Source organism: Miscanthus floridulus, chromosome 8, assembly GCF_019320115.1.
Source record: "Miscanthus floridulus cultivar M001 chromosome 8, ASM1932011v1, whole genome shotgun sequence".
Lineage (NCBI taxonomy): Eukaryota > Viridiplantae > Streptophyta > Magnoliopsida > Poales > Poaceae > Miscanthus > Miscanthus floridulus.
The window spans coordinates 225079748-225105943 of record NC_089587.1 but is presented as its reverse complement, the minus strand read 5'-3'; the positions used below and the strand labels follow the sequence as shown (position 1 = coordinate 225105943).

General features: G+C 43.7%; 4 protein-coding genes, 1 non-coding gene and 1 pseudogene across 11 annotated transcripts; 2 read left to right on the top strand and 4 right to left on the bottom strand.

The window, feature by feature from the left end:
* Positions 1–11: 11 nt before the first annotated feature.
* On the top strand, positions 12–1904 carry LOC136478335 (nicotinamide/nicotinic acid mononucleotide adenylyltransferase-like). The gene is made up of 9 exons (XM_066476753.1): positions 12–203; positions 291–379; positions 484–569; positions 659–742; positions 828–912; positions 1053–1132; positions 1260–1361; positions 1455–1513; positions 1616–1904. Exons 1-9 carry the CDS (start codon positions 142–144, stop codon positions 1731–1733), a joined length of 765 nt encoding a protein of 254 aa, XP_066332850.1. The 5' UTR covers positions 12–141; the 3' UTR covers positions 1734–1904.
* On the top strand, positions 1642–22081 carry LOC136478334 (uncharacterized). Of its 7 annotated transcripts, XM_066476750.1 has the most exons (14): positions 1642–1764; positions 14962–15294; positions 15472–15570; positions 15649–16088; positions 16205–16406; positions 16500–16667; positions 17653–17753; positions 17841–17909; positions 17998–18038; positions 18143–18204; positions 20843–20956; positions 21114–21237; positions 21654–21856; positions 22009–22081. In XM_066476750.1, the coding sequence occupies exons 2-14, from the start codon at positions 15028–15030 to the stop codon at positions 22039–22041; spliced, it is 1923 nt and encodes a 640-aa protein (XP_066332847.1). In that variant the 5' UTR covers positions 1642–1764; positions 14962–15027; the 3' UTR covers positions 22042–22081. The 7 variants fall into 7 exon arrangements, 2 of the variants coding, with proteins under 2 accessions (XP_066332847.1, XP_066332848.1); XR_010764241.1 differs by lacking the exon at positions 21114–21237 and having other exon boundaries at positions 21657–21856; XR_010764240.1 differs by lacking the exon at positions 22009–22081 and having other exon boundaries at positions 21114–21453; positions 21657–21794.
* LOC136475179 (uncharacterized) lies at positions 8711–10385 on the bottom strand (annotated as a pseudogene).
* LOC136478336 (large ribosomal subunit protein uL14x/uL14z/uL14y) lies at positions 12240–14931 on the bottom strand. Its single transcript, XM_066476754.1, has 4 exons — positions 14793–14931; positions 13544–13828; positions 12693–12734; positions 12240–12548 (listed from the first exon to the last, which is right to left on the bottom strand). Exons 1-4 carry the CDS (start codon positions 14803–14805, stop codon positions 12466–12468), a joined length of 423 nt encoding a protein of 140 aa, XP_066332851.1. The 5' UTR covers positions 14806–14931; the 3' UTR covers positions 12240–12465.
* On the bottom strand, positions 13105–13241 carry LOC136478923 (small nucleolar RNA snoR137). The gene has a single exon (XR_010764575.1). It is a non-coding gene; the product is annotated as a small nucleolar RNA snoR137 (small nucleolar RNA).
* A 2811-nt stretch (positions 22082–24892) lies between the features above and the next one.
* LOC136475178 (cytochrome c1 2, heme protein, mitochondrial-like) lies at positions 24893–25984 on the bottom strand. The gene is made up of 3 exons (XM_066472733.1): positions 25692–25984; positions 25371–25587; positions 24893–25265 (listed from the first exon to the last, which is right to left on the bottom strand). Exons 1-3 carry the CDS (start codon positions 25871–25873, stop codon positions 25140–25142), a joined length of 525 nt encoding a protein of 174 aa, XP_066328830.1. The 5' UTR covers positions 25874–25984; the 3' UTR covers positions 24893–25139.
* Between the last annotated feature and the right edge of the window lie 212 nt (positions 25985–26196).

The window sequence follows — 26196 nt, the reverse complement described above, 5'->3', positions numbered from 1 at the left end:
AACAGGCCCTGGTCCATAAAAGCCCAACCCCTTAATAACTCAGCCCAGCGGCAGCGACGAGGTGACAGATTCTCCCCCACACCGCATCACCGCGCCGGGCACGCCGCACGGCGAGAGCCGCCTGCTCTCCTCTCGCCGGCGATGGAGGAGGTCGGCGTGGACGTGCCTCTCCCGCGAGAGAAGCTCTCCGCTGGACCGAACAGGTAGGAGAAATCTTGTCTTGTCCTGTTTCGATCGCGTGATGGATGGGCTCGTCTGTCATCTGATCCCCGGATTCTCTGATGCGGCAGCGGAAGGGACGGAGGAAGCCGAGGTGGCGTCGTGCTCGTGGCCACCGGGAGCTTCAATCCTCCCACGTACATGCACCTGCGCATGTTTGGTATGCTTCGAAGCTTGCTGATTTCTGCTGACACTTCTTTGCCACCCCTTCGGTTGTGATTGGGAGCGAGTAGTGAAGTTTCTTGCTGCCCCTGTTTGCTGTAGAGTTGGCAAAGGATGAACTCGAGCAGCGAGGTTATTCTGTGTTGGGTGGCTACATGTCTCCGGTGAATGATGCATATAAGAAGAAGGTACATGTTTGACCTCGCAGAAAGCTTACGGAACTGTATAGTTTGTGTTCATGTTCTCTTAACTGAGTTCAGATTTAAAAGTTGTTTAGGACCTCTTACCGGCTGCTCACCGAATTCGCTTTTGTGAACTTGCGTGCAAAAGCTCATCTTTTGTGATGGTTGATCCGTGGGAGGTAACTTGATTTTACATGCTCCGAGTCAGTAAGTTTTTTTTGGGTTATGCTATGAATGAATAGTATGAATTGTCTGTCTTGATAGGCAATGCAGAAAGGTTATCAGCGCACTTTGACCGTTCTTTCGAGAGTCCGAAACTTACTGTGCAAGGATGGTGTAGCTGACCAAGGTATGTATATGAGGATTTTTTTTGGTGCTCCAACATAACATGTAAAGTTTTTATACTTTTGTCTGTTGGATCCCACGGGTGTAGTTTACACTTCAATGGTGATATTTCCTTTTATATCAGCTACTAATTAATTCTTTCAGGTAGCCTGAAGGTAATGCTTTTATGTGGTTCTGACTTGCTCGAGTCATTCAGCACTCCAGGTGTTTGGATCCTAGACCAGGTAGAAATCTTGAACTTTGCTAATAATAAACTTTTGCACCCTTTTTGCAAACTTATGGCATGGTCTTTAGTTGCATTTTGATTTTCCTTGTCAACCTTACTTTGATGACACCTACTTTTGCTTCCAGGTCAGAACCATATGCAAGGACTTCGGTGTCATATGTATACGCCGAGAAGGAAAAGATGTTGGGAAGTTGATAGCCAACAGTGATATATTGCAAGAATGCAGGGTACAAACTTGTTGTCAGATGGTTTCAATTGAAGCAGAATAAGTTTTTTTACTGATGTTCGCTGTGTATGATCATTTCTGAACTCCTTTCCAGGATAACGTTATTTCGGTCGATGAGATTGTGCCAAATCAGATCAGTTCATCCAGAGTAAGGTATAATTCTTACAGGCATCTGTTTGTTGATAGCTTTATGCTGTTCATGTGCTTGATCGCTTCTTGAACAATGATGTGCTTCTATGTATGACTGAATTTCAGAGACTGCATAAGAAGATGTCTATCGATAAAGTATCTTACTAGTGATGAAGTAATTGAATACATTAGAGAACACAAGCTGTTTATGGAAACGGAGGGCGTTGATACAACGTTGCGTTGATACAACGTTGTAAAAATAGTGTTGTTTGGAGGTAATTTTACATGCTGTCTTCATCTTTGAGCATATACCATATTTGTAAGCCATCCACGCAATGTGAGTGAGCATTGGAATATGTGGTTCTGGTGCAGATTTTCACTATTATGCAATTAAACTCTGTAATCAACATGTATCGGCTGTGGACTGATAGACTTGACAGGATCATCTAGCCATAGATCTAGCATACAGATTGAATAGCAAACCCTAGAACATGCTAGTGCGAGAAACAGAGAGAAGAGAGAGAGAGAGAGAGAGAGAGAGAGGAGAGAGAGAGAGAGAGAGGGGTTGCGGAGGTGCAAATCATCGGCCGTCTTCATAGAAGACGAGCTTACCATGGGGTGCTTGTCGGTGGCGCGGTGAGGTCCGGTGGTGAAGTCGCGGATGCAGTGGCGGCGGTGTAGAGGGGGCGGTCTTTCCGTCGCTGGCAACGTCCCCTCACTAGATCGACTTAAGGTTTAGGGACTGTAGGTGGGGCGTTTGACGGCTCAGGTGAACCTTGTGCCCTGGCCCCCACCTCTCTTTTTATGGCGCTGTGCGACGGGGGCCCACCAACCATGGAGTGGTTGGGCGCCCCCGATCAGGGCGCGGATCCAAGGGAATTGGAAGAGATCAATCTAACATTCTCCCTCTTGATCTCACCTTATGACTTAAACTTAACTTACTTACTTTATCTTGTTCCTATTCCATCACATATCAATGCATAGAGCGTGTCTCATCGTCACGGTCAGTTGCCATTAGATTAAACAGCTACAATGCACCTCTCTGTTTTGAAACATATTCTCAACTATGCTCTCATTGTCTAGGAATCATAGGCTTTCCCTTAAACCCATGCCGGCTAAATGTTCTCTGAACACGCTGGGTGGTAAGCCTTCTGTAAGCGGATCCACGAACATCTTTTCTGTTCTTATATGCTTAAGACTAATTATATGATCCCGTACTTTATCTTTCACAACATAATACTTTATGTCAATGTGCTTAGCAGCACCACTTGACTTATTTTTGTGAGCATAACATATTGCTAGATTATTATCGTAGTATAACTTGAGTGGTTTATATATGTTGTCTACCACTTTCAACCGGGGCATGAATTTCTTCAGCCAATTCACCTGTCATGTGGCCTCATAACATGCTACAAACTCGACATACATTGTGGACGATGTAGTGACGGTTTGCTTTGAGCTTCTTCACGATAAGCTCCTCCTATGAGAGTGAATATGTATCCTGACATGGATTTTTTGTCATCTCCCACATAATCAGAATCTGTATACCCCTCTATGTGCAGGGAATCAGATCTTCTGTACGTTAGCATGAGACCCTTCGTACCTTGTAGGTAACGCAAAACTTTTTTTTACTAATTTTCAGTGTTCTATTTCTGGATTACTCTGATATCTGCCAAGTAACCCGGTAACAAATGCCAAGTCAGGGTGAGTACACACTTGAGTATACTGTAAACTTTCGACAGCTGAACTATATGGAACCGCTTTCATTTGATCGATCTCATATTAGTTCCTGGGACATTAAAATTCTCATATCTGTCGCCCTTGACTATGGAAGCAAGTGAAGACTTACAATTTTGCATACTGTATTTTTTTAAACTTTTTTTAAGTATGCCTTTTGTGAAGTTTACCAATTGAGCATATTGTATTCCTAAAACATCATTTTCTCTATCTCGGTGAATCTTTATTCCTAGGACGAATGAAGCTTCACCGAGATCCTTCATATCAAACTTTGAGGACAAGAACTTCTTTGTTTCTAGTAGTAGATTAACATCACTGCTAGCGAGCAAGATGTCATCCACACATAAGTAGGAAAATGTACTTCCTATTCTTGAACTTTGCATAAACGCAATTATCCTCTATATTTTCTTGAAACCCAAACTTTCTTATTATAGTGTCAAACTTCAAATACCACTGTCTTAAAGCTTGTTTTAATCCGTAAATGGATTTCTTCAAGCGGCATCCCATACGTTCTTTTTCTCCCACAACAAAAATCTTTCGGTTGTGCCATGTAAACATTTTCCTCCAGATCCCTGTTTAGGAACGCTGTCTTTACATCCATCTGATGTAATTCTAAATCATAATATGCTACAAGTGCCATTATGATTCTAAAAGAATCCTTACATGAGACTGGAGAAAATATCTCGTTGTAATCTATGCCTTCTCTTTGCGTGAAACCTTTCGCCACAAGTCGCGCTTTGAATCTTTCTATATTCCCTTTGAAGTCATGTTTGGTTTTGTAGACCCATTTACAATATACTGTCTTGGCTCCTTTAGGAATTGTTTCTAAGTCCCAAACATCGTTGGTTTTCATTGATTTCATTTTATCTTCTATGGCTTCAAGCCACTTGGATGAGTGAGCGCTTCTCATGGCTTCTTTAAATGAGGTGGGATCACCCTCCATTTGAAATTCCTCACATTCATAAACTTCGTAATCATCAGAAATGGCTGATCTCCTAACTCTTTGAGACCTTCTAGGGGCCTCATTAGATTACACTTGTTCTATATGAGCGGTTGTTGCTCTCTCTCATGTGTGACAACGGATTCTATGGGATCCTGAAGGACAGGTTCCTCATGTTCATTCATTGTTGCCACAGGAGAACTAACAACAGGTGCTGTTACTACAGTGTCTTACACTGTTGGTACAACAACAACAGGTAGCGTGAAGAATGGCTCATGAACCAAAGGAGTGGGCACGTGCACTCGTTTCTCTTCAAAACTAATTTCTCGCGCTACCATGCTCCCCCTGATCATATCATCCTCCAAAAAGACAGCATGTCTTGTTTCTACAAACTTTGTTTGTCTGATAGGACAATAGAAGCGATAACCTTTTGACTTTTCTAGATAACCAATGAAATGACAACTGACTGTATTGGAGTCTAGCTTCCCTATGTTTGGGTTAAAAGCTTTTGCCTCAGCTGGATAACCCCACACACGTAAATAGTTAAGTGAGGGTTTCTTTCCTGTCCACAACTCATACGACGTTTTGTGCACCGACTTGCTTGACACTCGATTAAGAATATGAATGACGGTTTTTAATGTCTCCATCCATAAACTTATCGGTAAGGTAGAGTAATTTATCATGCTTCTCACCATATCCATTAAGGTACGGTTGCGTCTTTCAGCTACTCCATTCTGCTGAGGCTCGCTCGATGTAGAATACTGGGCTACTATGCTATTTTCCTGTAAGAACCTTGCAAAGGGTCCAGGAACTTGGCCATATGGGGTGTGTCGACCGTAGTACTCTCCTCCACGGTCAGACCTTACTACCTTAATCTTTAAGTTGTGCTGATTTTCTACTTCAGCCTTAAATATCTTAAATTTATCCCATGCTTTTGATTTTTCCTTAATTGGATAAATATAGCCAAAACGAGAATAGTCATCTGTGAATGTTATAAATGAATCATAACCATCCACACTCTTCACAAGAAAAGGACCACAGGTGTCTGTGTGAACTATTTCTAAAATTCATGCGCTTCGTTTGGCATCTTTCTTTATTTTCTTAAGGTATTTTTCTTTTTATGCAATCAATGCATTGCTCTAAATCTAAAATTTCTAAAGGCGGAAGAATTGATTTCTTAATCAATCACTCTATTCTCCCCCTCGAAATATGGCATAAACGACAGTGGCATAATTTCGAAGATACATCATGCACTATCTTCCGCTTATTTGTTGCATTCATAGACAAGGAAGCATTCTCATTCTCAGTGCTCACAGCATTCACATTCTCAGAAAGTGATAATAAATAAAGTTTGTCTTATCGCAAGACAAGACCAACATACTTATTATTATACACAATCCGACATTTGCCATTACCAAAATGACAATCATAACCATCATCGTCAAGTCGTGAGACACTTATCAAGTTTCTACGCAAAGAGGGTATATAAAGAATATATGAAAGCTGAAGTATAAATCCATCATCTCCAATGGCTTCAACTTCAGCTTCAACTCCATTTGTTACTTTAATCCTTCTTTCTCCTCTTTGCAGGGTTCTCCTCGTACGGAATTTCCTGTAATGAATTTGCAACATGAACAGTTTCATCTGAATCAATCCACCAAGTAGATTCTGCATAACTTAAATACAAGGATTCATTTATGAATATAACAAAATCATCACCTCTCTTCAGAAGTCTCTTTAGGAAGTCTGGACAGTCCCTCTGGTAATGTCCATGCTTCTTGCACCATTTACACTGATCCTTCTCAACTTGAACATTGTTGTTCTTCTTATGGTGGTCATTCTGAGGAGGCTTTCCCTTAAGGTTTGACATTCTTATTAAAGTTCTTCTTCTTGTCCTTCACAAGGTTAGCAGAGTCACCCTGTTAGGATTTCAGCCTCTCCTTTTCTTGAACACACATTGCGATGAGCTTCTCTATATCCCACTTATTGGGATGTATGTTGTAATTAACAACAAAAGTTTTATATTCCTTTGGCAAGGAAGCAAAACCAAATGAATTAGGAACCCATCCTTAAGCCCTAAATCCATTGCCTTCAGCTTCGAAGCCGTGTTACTCATCTTCAGTATGTGCTCTCTGATACCGTCACTAGTATATTTCTTATTGAACAATTTCTTGATCAAAGTATTGGCATAAGCCTTTGAAGAGCCAGTGAACTGACTCTCTACCTTCTTAAGATACTCTGTGGTGGTATCACAATCTGGGATAGACCCTCTTATTGCATCTGAAATTGTGGACTTAGCCACCATCAAGCACTTGCGGTTTGAAATGTTCCATTTCTTGCGTTTGAGATCAGACAGCGCAAGTGCTAGTTCATACTTCTCTCGTCATACCCTGTAGTTGTCCCCTTCAAGATGCGGTATGTGCGAGATAAAAGCCATTGGGTTGAGTCCTGGAAAACATCGTCAGAGATAGTGAGAAAATATGACATCATAATTGCATGCTTTAATTTAACGTTGGTCAAAATTAAACCATACAACATTCTTATACACTAATTCTACATCACCGTTGGACAAAAATAGAATTAATTCATGGAAAAACTTATGAATAAAATTACAATATTGTTATCATCAACGTTGGTCAAAAAATAACAATATCATAATTGACTTAAACAAATATTACTACTCCTCCAATTAAAATTTTCCGTTAATTCCAAAATTAATTAGAGGATAAACATAATCATTGTAGCGGAAACTTAAACTCAATTGACGAATTTTAACCCATAGGTTTATTTGAGCCAATAATCAATTTCTAGGAAAAAACTAAATTCACTGGAAAAAAGGCTCAATCTATATTGTTCATCTGGCCCGAGCAACAAAACGGCCCACGGCTGCGCTCTCTCTCTCCCGCGCGCTGCCCCGCGCCCAGGCCGCAACCTGGGCCTGGGCCGGGAAAGCGGCCCGCCGCTCGCGCCCGCCTGGGCCGAAAGCTGGCCCGAGCGCTCTGAGCCGTTGATGCAGATCGGACGGCTACACGGCGTTCTCGGCGGATCAAAAACGCACGACACAACGTCGGCTCCTGAACCCTAGCTCATTCTGTTCTCCTCCCCTTCCTCTCTTAGCGCATCCAGCGGCAGCCACCGAGCGGCAGTGAGGCAGCGGCCTCGTCGGCGGCGCGCTCCCCTTCGGGTGAGCGCGCCGTCGTTGAACGGCCTAGCGGTGGCGCCCTAGCAGGCGGCGCGAAGCCCTTCCCGAAGACTCCGGTGAGTGGAGGGCGGCGAGGTAAGCCGCCTCCGAAGCCCTTCCCCTTTCTCCTTCTTTTCTCTGCTTGGATCTTCTTCTATTTTTCTTGGATCTTGTCCGATTTTGGGTTAGGGTTAGGGTTAGGTCGAGTTAGGGTTAGGGTTTGGCTACTTTTTTTCTTCCCCGAGTTGTCTACACGGGTTAGGGTTAGGGTTTGAGTTCCTTTTTAAAACTGAAACCCTTTCTTACTCCTTTTCTTCACCTGATTTGGGTTTAGGGTTCGATGAACCCTCTGCTTAGATCCGAATCGGATCTCTCATCTCCTTCTAATTGCTGCTACTTGGTTTTCTACCCCGATAAGCTAGATCTACGTCTAGTTAGGTGACTGATACCATTGATAGAGATTTACATGATCAACTAGCCATAGATCTAGTATGTTTACTGACATTTGGAATAAATAGCAAGTCCTAAAATATGAAGTAGTACGAGATTTACAGATAGAGAGAGAGAGGGGGGTTGCTGAGGTGCAAACCATCAGCCACCTTCGTAGAAGACGAGCTGGCCATGGGGTCGCTTGACGGTGGCGCGGTGTAGCCCGGCGGTGAAGGCGCTGTCGCGGTGGCGGAGCTTCCCGTCGCTGGCAGCGCCCCCTCTCTAGATCGGCTAGAGTTTAGGGACTGTAGGTGGGGCGTCTGGTGGCTCAGGTGAACCTCGTGCCTTGTGCCCCGGCCCCCACCTCCCTTTTTATGACGCTGTGCGACGGGGGCCCACCAACCATGGAGCGGTTGGGCGCTCCCAATCAGGTTGCGGATCTCAGGGCCCTGGACCAATTGGAAGAGATCAATCTAACATGGACATCTACCTCTGGATAGCATCTGGATCATGCATGCTGAGCAGTTACTTCACACAAACGCAGTGAAATAAACGGAGCTGACCACTTAAATGACTACTATATTTTGGTTAAATGTGGTTCTGGAGATTGCAGTGAGTTGTATTTTGATTAAATTTGCTTGAGTGCCAGAATCAAGTGCTAAATACAACATGCAATTCTGACTCGCAATTATATAAATGCTCACCTTTACTTATTAACCAGTGCCACACGATGTTCTAAAACCAGTTCATGCGAAATAGCAATCGTGGATATACTATCGTTTAGGCAAACAAATCATATAGAAGTAAGTCTCATTTGCAGACAGTTCTGATGCATATTTAGACAGTGATGGGCTGATGGCTCTACAACACAGACTAACAAAGATATCTTGTAAGCTGTACCAGACAATTACCCATGGAACAGAACACATGCCAATAGTCAATAAGATTCATCTTTTATACAACTCACTCATCAGCTGCTTTACAAAATTTACATGTCCAAAGAGGTGCGCTTTATTACACTAAGGATTCTAATAAGTACACTGGAATTCACAGTTTGGGTACACTGAGCAGAACCAATTCTATCTTCATCCGAAACACTATCATAATCATCACTGGCAGCACAGATCTTGACAACATATTTAACCAGTGACTCATATGGCCAAGAGTTTATGAATGGCAGTTTCTTGATCAAATGAAGCTGAAGCATCAGTATCTGGTAGAACTATAAACTCTTTCTGCAGTTTCAGAAGCTTTGTTCATAGCCTGAATTATGAAACGCCGGCTGCTTCAAGCGGCGTGCCAGCAGCACAGGACAAGGCCTCCCTGCCGTGTGGCCTCAAGAGCGACTCCCTATCGCAGGTCGCCGGCGGGAGTGGCTGGATCCCGCCAGGGTTGAGCGGGAAGAGGGTCTTGAAGTATCCTGCCATGATGGCTTCCATGTCGCACGTCTCGGCGACCTTGGGCATCTGGTAGATGTCGCGCGTGTAGGCGTGGAGGCTGGGGTACTCGGCCAGCTTCCGCCTGGTGCACCGGAACAGCGTGTTGTAGACGAGGTCGAAGCGGATGAGCGTCGTGAAGAGGCAGACGTCGGCCAGCGTGAGCCTCTCGCCGCACAGGTAGCGGGAGCCGGCGAGGTGAGCCTCCAGCCTGTCGAGCGCGCCAAACAGCTCGCTCGCCGCGGCGTCGTACGCCTTCCTGGCTCTGTGCAAACCCACATCCTGCAATTGGTAATTTGATCACAGAATTATCAGCCAGGGATCAGAGAATTCAGTTGCTGTAACTGATGATTTGATCAGGGCAATGCTGCAGAGCAATCCAGTTTCTGATATACCTGTACACGCCGTTGTTGACGCTGGGGTAGATGAGGCCGTACCAGCGGTCGACGTCCTGGCGCAGCTCCGGCGGCCACAGGTCGAGGCCGCCGTCGCCCGCGAGGCCGCAGAGGAACTTGGCGATCTCGATGCTCTCGTTGCAGACCACCTCGCGGCGTTCGGCGTCCCAGAGCATCGGCACCGAGGCCCTGCCCTCGAACCCACCGCTCCGCAGGGCGTACACCTCCCGGAGCTTCTGCTTCCCGTAGAGCCGGTCGGGGCTGCCGGGCGTGAAGGACCACGCGCCGTCGTCACCGGGAATGGCGACGGAGACCGGGAGGCGGGCCTCGAGGCCGAGGAGCGCGCGGACGACGAGGGCGCGGTGCGCCCAGGGGCAGGGGAGGCCCACGTAGAGGTGGAGCCGGGAGCTGGGCTCCCCCGCGACGGCGGGGAAGCGGGCAGGGCTACGGGTGAAGGCGCCCGTCGCGGGGTCCGACGGCGCCAGCTGCCGCATCAGGAGCTGCCACGCCGTGGTCCAGCCGTGGCGCACGGCGAGGACGAGCTGCGCCGGTGGCAGCGCGCGCCCCCACAGCACGCGGGTCAGCGCGGTGAGCGGGTCCTGTGAGGCCGCGATGCAGTCCAGTCCGCTTGTTACGGCGGCGGACGAGGAAAGGAGGAGGCGGCGGTCGCCGGAGCTGGAGTGGGTGCGGCGGAGGAGACGTGGCCCACATGTCCGAACTCCGAATGACTTCGCCACTGGAGATAGAACATTCGCCACTGGAATCTGGAGATAGAACGGCTCTCCATCTCTAGTCCCCTGTGTTTAGGCGAGGCTGGGATGCGCCGGACCTGGACATCTATCGGGCCATCAGGTCTGGCCCGCTGCCGAATAGGTAGGATGGGTATAAGCATGGGCCTAGTTAGGGCCGGATATTGTGCCAGCTCAGTTCGGCTCAGTCTAGCTCAAGCTGGCTCGTTAGTGAGCTCGAGCTGTCTCGTTTAGCTCGTGAGCTACTAAAAAAATAGGACACACATGTTTATGCTACATTAATTTCAGAAGGTCACGTCCATAATTATGCAACCATACATGATTAATACACATTAGGTTCATCAAAAGTATCAACCATGAAACATAGTTGGTCCATCCATGATCCATACAGTTTCAGCATACTTACTAGTTGCTTGCCATCGCAGACTTAGGAAAGTCCACAAATTCAATATCAGCATCATCATCTTCTATCTGGAAAATAATCCATAAATCAACATTTAATTACCATGACAATTATAAAATCAAAATCCATATAAAAAGCTAAAAATAAGGATTACATACCAATAAAATAGGTTGACATTTCTAGGTCAGCATCATCATCATCATCATCTTGTGAATTCATGGTCGTGGACTGACAGGCCTCAACTCGTGAGCAGCTCACGAGCTGGCTCGTTAAAACAGCGAGCTAGACTTCTAGCTTAGCTCGTGAAAAGTTAAAACGAGCCGAGCCGGTTACGAGTCGAGCGATTTGACGAGCCACGGGTATTTTGTCCAGCCCTAGGCCTAGTAGGCTGATATTTTCAACTATTTCACGTAGGTACGACAAGACTCCACTCAAAGCATCTCGTTCCCCTGCTACAGTTAAGACGGGCGACTTCAAGGCGATTCTCGCTCCCACCGCCAGATTCACTACCTCTCCTCGCCGCCGGTGGCCTTCGTGGCGCCGGTATGCCTAGAGAGTCGGGGATCCGGTGGGTGGTGTACATATTCCCTCCTATTAAAGTACTTCTAGTTAGGTTATGGTTAGGGTTCTTCGCTTAGACGTCAGTGACGCGAAGGCGAGCTTATCTCGGTGGCTTAGGGTTTAGGCGACCGGTTCTTTTGTTCCTCCGGAGCATCTCTAGCAATCGCGGCGGTGGCGCCGTCTTCTGGGGATGGAGCTGTGATGTATGTTTCCTTCTACCTTGAGAAATCGGGTTGGAGTCTCCATTTTGGTGTCGCTTCGTCGTTGGTTGCTTGGAGGTCGCCAACATTGTCTTGAGGCGCCAGATCTCCTTTCTCTCGGCGACGGATTGCTCGGGCGTTCAACGATTCAAGTGTGCATCGGCTTCTTCGGTGTGCCGACTGATGTAGCGTTTAAAGTTTATGTCGCTTCTTCAGAAGTTCCTTCGTCAAGCTAGGAATTGGCTTCAAGTTGCAGCTTTGGCGCTCCTCTCTTCGTGAGCCGACGTGTCGAGCGGCAACTCCGGTGGCCAACGTTGAAGATGACCAAGAAAGTCTTACAAGGACTTGGATGTAATTTTGCTTTTATCAAGGGTGTCTTTGTAAGAAATGCTAAACTTTTATATCAATAAACCTAATGCCACCCGGTTTCTAAAAAAAAGTAAGGCTGATATTTTCAATAAATCTAGTCAAATTGAAAAATATCCAGTATTTCTTCTGAAATGGAGAGCACATTCCCATGTTTCTGAATGGGGATGGCAAAACAAAGACAAAATCAACCAATGTTTCAAATGACAGATTTTTTCCCTGTTTCCTGTATCTTTTTCAATGAAAATTAAGTATAATTCACTTGAGATTCTACGCCATTCCCTGCATTCCATTCCAAAACAACCCAACATTTCAAACTCTCCCAAGGAAAAGCAATGCGAAACAGCACGAGATATCAAAACTTATAACATTTAAACTCTGCCAAATGTCAGGCTAAGCAACAACTTCTTATCGATATGGGGAGGATATCATCAAAGCTAACAGGAAACGATCCAGCAGCACAAAAATCCGGGGAAACATCTTTGGGGCCATCAAATGCTCATCTAACCAAGAACTATCTTCTCAAGTCTCAACACAATGGAAATGCTACTTTAAATAAAGTTCAACCAACTGCTTCGATTAGACAATCGCATTTGCCGCGCTAGCAATCCTGGGCCAGAGATCAGCACACTCCTTTCCGATGGGTCCAGTGATGGCAGAACCTGCAGCATGGAAGACGTATTAGCTTATAATAAAGGCATAAAGCTATAAGCAGCTTGCTGTATTCAAGGGATGATTTTCAACTATGCCTACAGCAGAATAGTTGTAATAATGCATATAAAACCATAGAACTTTCAGGACTATACCCTTCATCTCTCCCTTTGGGTTCACAATCACTCCAGCATTGTCTGCAATATCGCATAAACAGAACATTATAGAAGTATGAACAGCGAACAAAGGCTAAAGTAAATGTGATGACCAGAAGAGCAGCAGGTAAATAAAAAAGTTGCTGATCACCAAATGTCTTCTAATCTAAATCTAACAACATATGTGAAGATAGCACAAAAAATGTCAGAAGACAGAAAATATAACTCAATTCAACCATATGTTTATGCCAAATTATATCAAGGCATAACTAATATCAAATCCAACCAAGATGCAACATATAACTTGCACATGTTCTTTCATGTTTATAGTGGGCCATAAACCTTCACCATTACTGAGTTTGAATTAACTGAGCAAATACGTAATATTGGGCATTGTTTCACGAATGCTTTAACATGTGCCAGGAGACAGGTAACACTGCACAGCAGAAAAATGCACAATGCTGTTTAATACTGGCCAGTTCGCTTATATGCTTCCTCTTGACAAATGACCATACTGGATGGTCACTCTTTATTATGTAAAGAAGCAACACTGTTTACACAGAGAACATGAGCTTCCAAAAATCTAATCATAACTTCTCAGGATAAAGTATTCTAGAGTACAATTTTGCAGAAAACAACTATGATGTGTTGATCACCATGTTTACTAAAATTCAGAAGTAATATCAAAAGTAGAATGTTAGCTAAGCAGACATCACACTCTAAAGAATCAAAACTAAATCAAAAGAAGCCTATTCAAGAGAACTGAATTCTCGATAATTCTACAAGCACACAAAAGCTCAAATGATTAAACCATTTAGGGTCAATGCATCCAGTCATGATGAGAAATGTACCTTCAAAGTACATGTAGACACCATCCTTTCGGCGCCATGGCTTGCGCTGCCTCACAATGACAGCTGGCATCACCTTCTTCCTGAGGTCAGGCTTTCCCTTCTTCACAGTTGCCATAACCATGTCACCAACACAGGCAGAAGGAAGCCTATTAAGGCGCCCCTTGATTCCCTTCACAGAAATGATGTACAGGTTCTTGGCTCCAGTGTTATCAGCACAGTTCACAGTGGCTGCCACTGGTAGACCCAGTGACATCCGGAACTTGTTTCCAGCAGTACCTCCACGTCCTGCAGTTCAAAGCACATTTAGACCACAGAACTCCATTGCATCATTATTAAGTGTAAACTATAGTAACAAGCAGCATTTAAAGCACAGAGATGCAAAACGAATTGTATACAAGCCCAAAGTTTGTTTAAAGAAAGCTTTAATCTGATTGTCCAGTAATAGAGGAACCTAAGTAGGAGTAAATGATAAAATAGAGAAACACCTAGATTGAGAAATGTGACATGCTGCGCTTCACTTAAGATCAACTAGATTAGCTCTATAATGCACATGAAACAGGAAACCAATGGGACAATTCGATTAACTCTACACATCACACTGGAGGAGTTTAGGGGCCCAAAAATACAGTCTGAGAGTTGATAGACCTAGATGACACCTCAAAAGTTAATGGACCTCCGGTGCATTTTACTCAAAAGTTAATGGACCCAGAGCTGCAGTTTGAAGGTTGATGGACCTAAGTGACATACGACCAAAAGTTAATGGACCTAGAAATGCAGTTTGAGAGTTGATGGACCTAAGTGACACACGACCAAAAGTTAATGGACCTACGGCGCATTTTGCTATATAAATATCATCATTTTTCAATCTAAGTGTGGATCTGACTACAAGTAAGGAAGTGTAACACTTCAAGCATTAGAACTGCAACAAAATATATAGATTTGACATCCGTAATAATCCAACTAACATCTAAACCACAAAGCTCAACGTATAACCTCAGATGTAACTACGTATCAAACTCATGACCGTGGCATCAAAATTTAGAACAATTCGTTTAAAAATATCACTAATCCCGAACCCACCAGCTGCTACATCAGATGATTTACTCATTTACGATGGGCTCCAAATAGCGCAAGGACTCGCGCATCAGAAACGAAATTTCTCAACATATAACCTGAACGATATACTACAACAGCACAAGCGGCGAACCATGCACGAGAAGATCGAGTGGGAAAGGAGCATGGAGTTTACCTCGCTTCGACATCTTGGAAGCGGAGAGGAGGAAACGCGAGCGCGGCGCTGAGTGGCGGCGGCGCGGGGGTGGGTGGGTTGGCTCGTTTATACGGGAGACGGAGGTGAAGTTAGGGTTTTGCGGCTATTATTCGATTACCCCCTTGTATATTCGAAATTGCATTTTCAGGACCTCAGCCTAGTGTGCCGTGTCCGTGTGCGAGGTGCGAACCACAACCGAGTGATAGAAAGGAAAATGCGCAAGGATAGGGTTCTGAGTGCAAAGTGGAAAGTGCAGGATTTCTTGCCCATCAGTCCCTTCAGAAGTCAGGATTGTGAGAAAGGGGCTCGGAAAATGGGGTGGGCGCACCCAGCGGTGGCCATGGAGGAGGTGCTCGGTCTGGTCCGGGGTTTCGTGGACGTCGTTGTCCTTGCCGGCGGCCGCACCTCGTCCGGCGTCGCCGCTACTTGGAGCGCCGACGAGGTGAAGAAGGCCCTCCGGTGGGCGCTCTTCTTCGAGGAGGTCAGCAGCGATCCCTTTCGCCTCCTGCCCCTCGACTCCATAATGTCTTTTGGTCTGTGCCGCGTTCTTATGCTAGACATTTGCAGAATTTTTGCGGCAAAAGGTTTGAAGTGATTGCGATTACTGACTCGGAAACATGTCTCCTGAGTTGCTCGATTGTGCCTACATTGTGTTTAGGTTTTCAAGGACCTGCGTGACTCGGGCCAGTACGAGGATTCTGCAAGAGAGCTCGATGCGGCACTCCTTGAGCTCACTTCGAGCCCCGAGTTCCCGAAGGTGCTTCTCCAAAGCTTGTACGGTGTATGTGTTGATTCTGGGGTTGTTACGCGTAGTGATGTTCTGTTACATGTGCAGGGTCTTGCTGCTGTACGTTCAGAAATGCTTTCCATGGCAAGGGTGTTGGTTGTGCGACATTTTCTGAAAGCAAAAACAATGAGCGTGGAAAGCTTTGATGCTCTTCTTGAAGCGGTTGTTGAGATGGATATTGATGGCATTTGTGCTACTGGTGTGCACAACGCTTGCCAAGAGTATGCTGAGTCAATATTGAATATGAATCTGTCATGTTTTGCGCAGTCCATGAATGCTTGTGATGGTGGACTTCCCACTAGTTCTGATGAACCGCATGCAGAATCCATGGGCAATTCACGCATTATAGTTAAAGAATTTCAGAAAACGCTGGATTCAGCATTGTGTGCTTGTTTGGCTGAGAGAGGACTGGAAACACTTTTGAACAGTGTGAAAAGAAATAGCTTCGAAAATCGTAGTAATAAGCCATGCGTCCCAGTGATTCCAAAGTAAGCATTCACCTTCGATATGTTGCCTTTTGTTGTCAAAATCCACATTTCTGTGTCCTTTATCTTACTCGATAGCATGCCCCAGTCTGAACTTACTCAATGCTATTACAACACAGAACATCGCGAATGATCGATGAGTTTCTAATGTGGAAGCAATGGAGAGCCAAGTGTTTGTCATATTTGCTTGATGAGCGGACCATTCGGGTTTTGGCTGGAGCTAGTTTGATTTTTAAAGCTCCTAAAGAGCAGTGGATGAAAGTGTTTGAGCCCTTGAAAGGTTTAGCCGAACCATGTCATAGTGGTCTTGTCGAAACCATGGTAACTACTCATCTTGTGGCCTTCATCTGTATACGGTTCTAGTATATAAACTTTCTACATTGTCACATCAACATGTATGTGTTATCTTTGTAGGAGCTATGCTTGCTGGGTTCAATTACAGGGCGATGGAACACATTGATAGAGGGCTTCATATCACACAGTTTCTGTTTCATTCCTATATCCAAGAAGTACGCTGATCTGCACCAGTGCCTTCACAGAACTTCTCAGGAGAAATTCCAAGACGAACATCTTAATTTGGAGGTTTTTCCTATTTTGGACTTATATCATGTTAATAGTTTGCCAAGGATTCTGTATGTAGGAAACTTTAACTCAGTGAGAAATTTTTTGAAATATGGGGATTGTACCCGTCAACTAAGTATTTATCTGTACATCTTAAGAATAAATTCAGGAAGGTTCACCTAAATACTGAACACTGTTATGTGTCTTTGTGCGAACTATCAAGGGTGCTTCTATGAATCCTCAGTGTCCATCTGTAACTAAAATCTGTGGAGGGCATATGATCAAACTCCTTTGCCAGAACCTGTAATGTGTTGTATACCAAATCAGGCCTTCTGTGCACTTACTGGAACTGTGCTTACACATGTGAGTATGGGGACAGGAAACTGAAACAAAACCATTTTTTGATGAGAGCTGCTAATGCTCAGTCCTTAGTCTACATTCAACAATGGTAAATAACATTATCAAAACCAATAACTTGTCATACTACCCTTCGTCTAGTTTGACGTACTTGATTGATTTAAACAATACTTGAGTCAGCGAACTAGTTCCTTACCTTTATATGCTAATATTTATTTTCTGAAACCATGTTCCTTGTCTTCATTTCGATTAGCATATGTCATTTTAATTCATTTGTAATATATCTAATCAAGGCTTTGTTGTTGTTGTAATATATCTAATCAACTTGGACCCTTCAACTGACCCATGAATCCTGGTCAGGTTTTGGAACACTTACTGATAAGAAAATTTGACACGCTATGTTGGGCCTTCTGATATATGTTTTAATCTACAAAAATTCTTTGGAACTGATTTCATAATAGTTTTATTAGTTATGATTAGCATGCCTTTCAGAGATCCCTCAGGAAATAAAATGCATAATGGGCCTGTCACAACTCGCAATAACAATTGTTAGCAAGAGGGCATATATTTTTAATCTTGGTATCTACAATGTTTTATTTTCTCAGACCTCCTGAAAAAATGTATCTTCATGCAAAGCTTTGAACTACAGGAAAAGGATATTCTTGACTATGCAAGACAGTCATTAGAGAGTAAACCATCCTTACTATGGCTTCTACCTCCAGCTCTTACTGCCGCAGCAATTCCACCACGGTGAGCTGACCTTTTACCTTATGGGATGGCTTTTCTTATTTTTTGTGATCATTAATGGTAATTCTATGTTTGTAACTGATCGCATAGGTCAAGCTTGTTCCAGATATACCTTGCTCAAATAGATAAGCAATTTCATGATGCTACTCCTGCAGATCGGTATGCTATTAAAAAAATAGTTACTATGAGATATGTCACATTTCAAATTCCTTTGTTAGTTATTTGTGTTAATGTTTACTGTTTTCAGAAAGTGTAAGTGCAGAGAAGATGAAATGGATCAGCATCACTGTAAGTTATTCATAATTGCAACTGCTCCCTTTCTCAGATTTAAATGAGATGAGCACCCAAGCGCTCAGAATTCTTCAGCTAAAGCTAGATTTTATTCCTTCCAGGTGAGATTACTGAAAGGATTCAATGTCTCTACGCATTCCATATTCAGCAACTTCATCTAATGGTTCCATGATAACATAGTTATAGTTCAAGATCATGCTGAATATTACAATTTGCACGCTGATTCTGACATTTCGCTTTTAAGTTTTAAAAGAGTGACTGATCGGCTATGGGAAGGGCGGGCCTGGTGCAAGCGGTAGAGTCTTACCGCCTGTGACCGGAAGGTCCCGGGTTCGAGTCGCAGGTCTCCTCGCATTGCACAGGCGAGGGTAAGGCTTGCCACTGACACCCTTCCCCAGACCCCGCACAGAGCGGGAGCTCTCTGCATTGGGTACGCCCGACTGATCGGCTATGTTGGTTGTATCTTTTACTTTTCATGTAGCATGATCAAGAACTAACGTGTGTCACTGGTGTGTTTGTGCGTGTGTGTGTTGGCGGGGTCGGGTTGATGTTGTACATCTTTTGTACTCTTCTGCTTTAATGAAATGACGCCAACTCTCCTGCATCGTTCAAGGAAAAATATGAGTGACTGATCCCCCAGCTGACTGCAAACATTGATTGGCTGAACCTGAAACAGCAGAAAATCAATTGATTCCACCTTTTTGCATGCTGGAAACAGTCGAAATGAAAGAGATATAGATTATGGCTATTTCATGCATGTAAACCTAGAGGCTGAATCTGTTCTTGCTCTTTTTTGTCTTCAAGGTGAAATGAAAGACAGTTACTAGATTCATCCTGTGTTCATTCTTCTATATTCTTTTTGTGCTTTCTGGACATGAAACGTACGGAATTTTTTTTAGGGTGATAAATGAACTGTTTGTGATGATATATATAATAATTTTGTAGTGTGGATTTTCTTGTTATTTGGTTTGCAATCCAGTTTCATCTCTTTATCTTGACTGAAAGCAGTATTTCACATCGGCCTAAGTATGTTTTTACCTCTGTTAAAGCTGCTACCATTTCGATTCTGCAAACCAATCAATGCCCAGTTGACTTTTTCCTCATTACTTTCTCCCCTTAATGCTTTTAGATTCTACCTACCCCAGATCAGAACTCCAAATGTAAGTAATGAGGTGTTTGAGAACCTCTGGTTTTCTATTTCTGCTACTCCAATTGAAATTAAAAAGTGTGAGATAATGGATAATGGCAAAAGAGAAATCTAATGTAGAATGGGTCATTGTCAAGCCAGCTTCTCAATGAAAGTTTGGTACATGCCGAATCGGGGTTTTCATCTACGAGGCACATTGCTACCAAAGAGAACTCCTAGAATGCAAGCTCATTGTTGGAATTTATTATAGGTGGTGCTTCATCCACACAGTTAGCTGATCAGACAAAGAAGCTTTGGGAAGGTAGATACTAGTAATTTAATATAGCCAGCTTTCACAATATAAACGGTTGGGTCTGTATATATCTGAGTCACATGTAAAGCTTTTAAAAATTGAAGGTATACATGTTGCTTATAGGAAAGGTTGGGTGTGCAATAGCTTGTTGGTTTAGATAATTATCATTTCTAAATTAAGAGAGCATGTTGTTCAAGTTGCTGCAATATGGAATGGCAGTGGACTATTAGTTTGGTCATTGAAGAAAGGGGTACATGTAGCAGGTCCAGAACCATGGTCCCCACCCCAGACCTCTGAAAGGAAAACAATTGATGATTCTAGATGATGCTAATCTCTCATCTATCTAAGATTTAAAGTTTAGCAGCACTTCTTTCATCGGTGACAAAAGGGTACCACAGAAGCTAAAAGGCAAGTTTTATAGGACGGCGATTAGACGTGCTATGTTGTATGGTGCAAAATGTTGGCCTACGAAAAGACGACATGTTCAACAGATAAGTGTCGCGGAAATGTGTATGTTGCGTTGGATTTGCGGTCATACAAGAAGGGATCGAGTTCGGAACGATGATATACGTGATGGATTAGGGGTAGCATCAATTGAAGAAAAACTTGTCCAACACCGGTTGAGATGGTTTGAACATGTCCAATGGAGACCTCCAGAGGCACCGGTGCGTAGTGGAATCCTAAGCCAGGATAGTAACGCTGAATAGAGGCAGAGGAAGACCGAAGTTGACTTGGGTAGAGGCAATAAAAGGATACTTGAAAGGATGGAATATACCCAAAGACTTAGCCTTAGATATGAGTGCTTGGAAAACAGCTATTCACGTGCCTGAACCTTGATGACTTCTGCTGGGTTTCAACTCTAGCCTACCCCAACTTGTTTGGGACTTAAAGGCTTTGTTGTTGTTGTTGTTGTTGTAGCGCTTCTTTCATCGATTCCATTACCTGAAGAAACAAGTAAGTAGCAACCCAGAAGCCAATTTCAGCTTACTCGTTGCAGTTTGTTCTGTCTGTATTTTCTCTTATGATCTCTTTCTTTGATGTTCTATTTCCTTGTATTCTTCGTTGCACTTATTAACTCTTTTCATAAACTACTTTATTAGGTGTATCTTGCTCTAATCAGCTATCTGATACTTCTTTCCTTTTATCTCTTATCTTTATGTTTAAGGAGTGGTTTAACTCTGCAATTCATGCTAGATGTCTTTTGTCAATCCTTTGCAGTTTGCTCTCTATTACATTATGATTACAATCTTTAGTTTGCCTGCAGCCACTTGTTTTTTTTTTCTCCAATTGTTTTCTTCACATGATTGATGAAATAAATCTCTGCACTTAGTGAATGATATGACTGAAGCTTCACTTGAACAGATTAAACTGATGGGTACTGCATGCAGCCATACATCAACCATGAATCGGCTTCACAGTGGAAGAGTTCCCCCATGTCTTTCGTCAGCTCTAACATTAGTACCAGCATTCTCAGAGGTATCATTTCCTAGTTTTCCAGAGCAGAGATCATCTATTGTTGAAAGGGAACTGCCTATTAGTTCTGTCACCTCATTCGACACTTCTATGGATGCACATGATACCATGTCAACACATATGTTAGCTTCCAATTTCACCAACGAATCACCTAATGCAGCTTTGTTCTGGATCATATGTTACTGAGCCATATGATCCTGATACTCCATTGCTAGCAACGCATTCATCATTAATCGGTAATTCAAGGCCTTTGGTGATGGACTTTCCAGAAATATCTGAACAGATATGTTCGAACCAAGAACAACTCCTAGGTTTATTTGATTATCCAGCAAGTGTCGATTTTTCCAAATAAAAAAATGTGACCATCTTGGGCCAACAAGTTTCAAGACACCATTACAGCCGATCCTAATTCTCACCTTACACCACAAAATGAGTGGTTCTCGTCTGGGGGTTCTATGCAGCTTCAGAAGAATGTAGGTTCTGCTGAATCTGTGCTGAAGGTATCTGGATATATGTTTTGGTCATGCCATGGCCTAACTATTCCATGACTTCCTCTTCTCCTTTGTTTTATACTACCTGTAAAACAATATGATATGATCTTTACCACTTATCAGTGAACCTAATTTTGAAAATTGAAGTTGGACTTCATCTTGCAATGCTGAATGCAATTAAAGACTTAAAGTTATTCCTTTTTCGTAGACAGTTGATGCAAGAATTGCAACACCTCAAAGTTACTTATACTGCCACTACTCAGAGGAGCGTACCAGATCCCTTTCAACTGTGATAAACTTGGCGCTGACAGCCTCCCTTCTTCAAACACTGCTCCAAAGCCAAGGATGCGCTGGACACCTGAGCTTCATGACTGTTTTGTTGATGCTGTTAACAAGCTCGGTGGGAGCGAAAGTAGGATACTGATGTTTTTTTCTTCTCTATGATCTGTTTTACATTTATCTTACTTGGACACTGAAGTGCAAGTCTCAAATTTTTTCAGTCACATTGCTAGTTGTCTTACCCTTGTCAGCAGATAATTTTATTCCTTTTCTTTGTTCCTGCAGAAGCAATTCCAAAAGCAGTCCAGAAGGTTATGAAGGTCGAAGGATTAACTATATACCATGTAAAAAGCCATCTAGCAGGTATCAGTTTGTTGCTTCGAAGTTTTCAGTGTTTTTCTTTATCATTCTTCTCTTTTTACTGATAGCCATGCGTGTTATTGTTCTACAGAAGTACTGTACAGTTCAACATCGGTCTGAATCATCCCATGGTCTGTTCGTCTCTCTTTGTTGTAATATCAGTATGGAGGCATCCTGCATCATATATAATATTCCCCGTCCTAGCAGGTGTTTCTGGAGGGAGAAGCAGCCAGGCAGATGAAGATTCCATTCCACAATTGAAGTGAGATGATTTTTACTGATATCAAGTCTTTCCTAGTTCCTACTGTTACATGGTCCATATCTTGCCCAATTTTGTAAATAGCGATGCATAAGGTTTCACCTATTTACCTGACTGGCTGAGTTTTGGTTACCACCTGTTCACCTATTTTTAGTTCCAAATATATGTTTTTATTTCTTTAAGCGCATGAACTTATAGTGGAGTTTCTTTATAAGATTCAGTTCAGATTTATAATTATGTGCCTACGGCAGCCGAATTTTTTATTTTTTTAGCCCTTATTTTAAAAAAAATATTCATAATTAGACCCCTAAAGATTTGAATTCCGTGTTTTTTGGACAATAGAGGGTCGGCGTCGTGTTCGACAGCGCTGTGATAACACGTCTCGGCGATGGGCCAAGGTTCAAGGGCAGTTGAGATGTGGCAACGGATGTGTCCCCACTGACGTAGCAAAGTCTCAACGTCAGAACGCATGGCGTCGATCTTGGATCATGGCGCCGAGGTCTGGCATATGGTTGTGCAGGAAACATGGCTTGCGTGACTGTGTGGCGTCTGTTCCCAAGAAATCAACGCAACGGTCAGTCATAGAGCCCCTACTCTAGGATACTCCTATACGCTACTCCCTCCGTTCTCACAAATAAACGCAATTTTTTGACTTCTACGATTACTGTTTGATCATTTGTCTTATTTAATTTTTTTTGTATAAATAATAAAATAAATAAATTATTATGAAAATATCTCTAACGATAAAATAAGTCATAACAAAATAAATAGTATTTATTTAAATTTTTTAAATAAGATAAATGGTCAAACACGAATCGTAGAAGTCCAAGAATTGCATTTATTCGTGGGACGGAGGGAGTATGCTACTCTAGCTAGTAGTACTCTACTCTTGACTAGGGCCTCCATGCAGCGGCACAGTGCGCCAGCGAGTGGAGAGGCCTTGCAGCGGCGCAGTGTGAGCCAGTCATGTTGGTGGACCAATTGTATGCACGCATGCTCCAACTACAGTGCATTACTCCTACAACATGCACTCATGTTCCCATTATTTAGAGTATTATTTATTTACATTGCAAAAATAAAATATGCTATCTCCATCCGAAATAAATATATAATTTTAGTCTTACAAGTTTAACCAAATCTATAGAAAAAGATAATAATATGTTAAATGGTAACACTCTTTTCTAAATGTTTGGCCAAACTTAAAATGATTTTATTTAGGATAACTTAAAATCCCATATCTAAGTACTTGGCGTCTGGCGTGCTATATTGTTTATTTCTCCATTAATTCCTCATCCAGGACAACCAGCAATAAGGACATGAACGTTTTTTGCAACTTTCTTATTTTCAATAGCTTGGACAGCTTGAGATATGTCCACATCTACGATATCAAAATGAACGGTTTTTGTAACTTTCTTACTTTCAATAGCTTGGATAACATGAGATATGCCCAGATCTACGATATCAAAATGAACGGTTTTTGCAACTTTCTTATTTTTTGGTGGCAAGTTCAAATCCAAACCAGCAAATGCTTCATTGTCATCTAGTAGAGTGCACGTGAACGTGTACACTTAGACTTCATGTAGGGAGTATGCTAAATGTTGTTCAAAACAACTTTATTTTTTAATATGAAGGGAGTATGTTTGTTCAAAACAACTTTATTTTTTGAATATGAAAGAAGTATGTAATAAACCTTTTGATGCCAATAATCAATTTTTTTTATTTTTTTTAATGATTTTACCAATATTTTTTAACTAAATAAACCTTTTGATACAACCGCATTCATGTTGATCAATTGTATACCACACTCCGAACACTATGGGGCTGTTTGGTTCCTTCCCCTCCTCCTAAAATTTCTATCACATCGAATGTTTAGACACATGCATGGAGTATTAAATATAGACTAATTACGAAACTAATTACATAACTTACGACTAATTTACGAGACGAATATTTTAAGCCTAATTAGTTCATGATTTGACAACATTGTGCTACAGTAAACATGTGCTAATGATAGATTAATTAGGTTGAAAAAATTCGTCTCGGAAATTAGCCTCCATCTATATAATTAGTTTTGTAATTAATTTATATTTAATACTCCTTATTAGCCTCTAAATATTTGATGTGATATAAATTTTAGGAGCGCCTAAAGAACCAAATACCCCTTATGAATTGAACTACACACTATAGATGGATGTGAAAGATTTCTGCTCAGCCTTGCGTGAAAAAGCATGCACTTCTTTTAAAGAGGGAGGCAGGAGACATGCATGCGCATGCATGCTGCCTGCTAGTGTCAGGTTGCGTGCATGAGTGTAGCTGCCAAAACACCAGTGTGTGATGCATGGCTACTACCGCCAGGACATGCGCGGGGTATAGGGTCCGAGCTCGGCGCCGAGTGAGAAATGGAATGGTCGCCGAACTCATTGCTCCAGCAGGCCAGAGTCAGAGCCCAATTCTTTTTCAGATAAGAGTGACTGCAACTTATCGGTTTCTTGCGGATTTTACTCTGAAACTAAGTTTGTGTCAGTGAGACTGCAATTCATGGCTCATCGATTCAGAGTGAACACAGCGTTGACCTGTTTTACTATGGCATCACAGGCTTCTCACATCATTGTCGCAATTTGAGTACTGTCAACAACATAGCAAACCAAAGACCAGAGTACATAACATAGTGGTGTGGTTGGATAGGTTTGTTTCAATACACATAGAGGATTTTCAACACAGATCCAAATGTTATTTTCACACATGGACACGGTAGACTGCAGCGGAGCTGGGTTCTTCTAGTGATGAATCTGGCATTTCAGGCTGCCTGGGGAGTCCTCATGTACGGCTGAAGAAACTGCAGCCAGACAGGAGAAGGCAGCGCCACCCGCTTCTTGATCTCGTCGGCGTTGTACAGGTTGCCGCGGCGCAGCCCTTCCAGCATCTGGTTTTGGTTTTGCCATGGACAGGACAAAGCAACGACTCGTATATGTCAGCAATGGATTATGGTAGCAGGGTTGGAGTTAGAAACATGGGAGAAACATCTTACTTTGGTGATGACGGAGAGGTCCGGCGGGCAGGCGCCGCCGTGGAGCGTCGGCGCCGGCGCCGCCTCCTCGTGCTCGTGGACGACGACGATCTCGGCCGCCTTGGCTTCCACCTCGCCTCCGGCCGCCAGGGCCTCGTCGGCGAGGCCGGCGTACGGCAGGCCGGAGTGGCACGCCGCGCAGTCGTGCTGCATGAACACCTTGTGCCCGCCCCGCGCCCTGCTCGAAGTTGAAGCACACGCAGCCAGCGAACTGAGTGAGGAAGGAAACGATGGTGGATTGGAGTGGAGGTAGGAGCTGCCGGTGCGCGCGCGCGCGCTTACCCGTCCTGTGGTGACCACGGGTAGGCCGGGCAGGCGGCGCCGCCGTCGGACGCCGACGCGACGGTCGCGGCGCTCAGGAATCCCGCCGCCACGCCCACGGCCGTGCCGCAGTGCCGGCGGGTGCCCGTGATTCCTTGCGGCCGCAGGAGCTCACGCACCAGGCCCATCGCCGCCGCGGCCATTGCGTCAGATTCGCGGTCGCGGCAGGAACTCAGGTGGCCGGCTGGTCAGCGGTGAAGTGCTGGTGAGTGCTGCCTGTGGTTGGTGGAGCTCGAGTGCTCGACGATTTGTAATCCCTCCACTGCCAGTGCTCTGCGGATAAGAGGGCCCGTGGGCATGTGGCCATGACGGCTTGGGAGTTACGGACTGGGCGGCGCGACGTTGACTTCCGCTTCCAAATCCGACCACCACGCTTATCGTTCACTCGTCAGTTACAGAGGCGAAGCCAGCATAAAATACTACCGGGATCGGTTCAAATACACAATACTTAGTTTAGCTTATGACA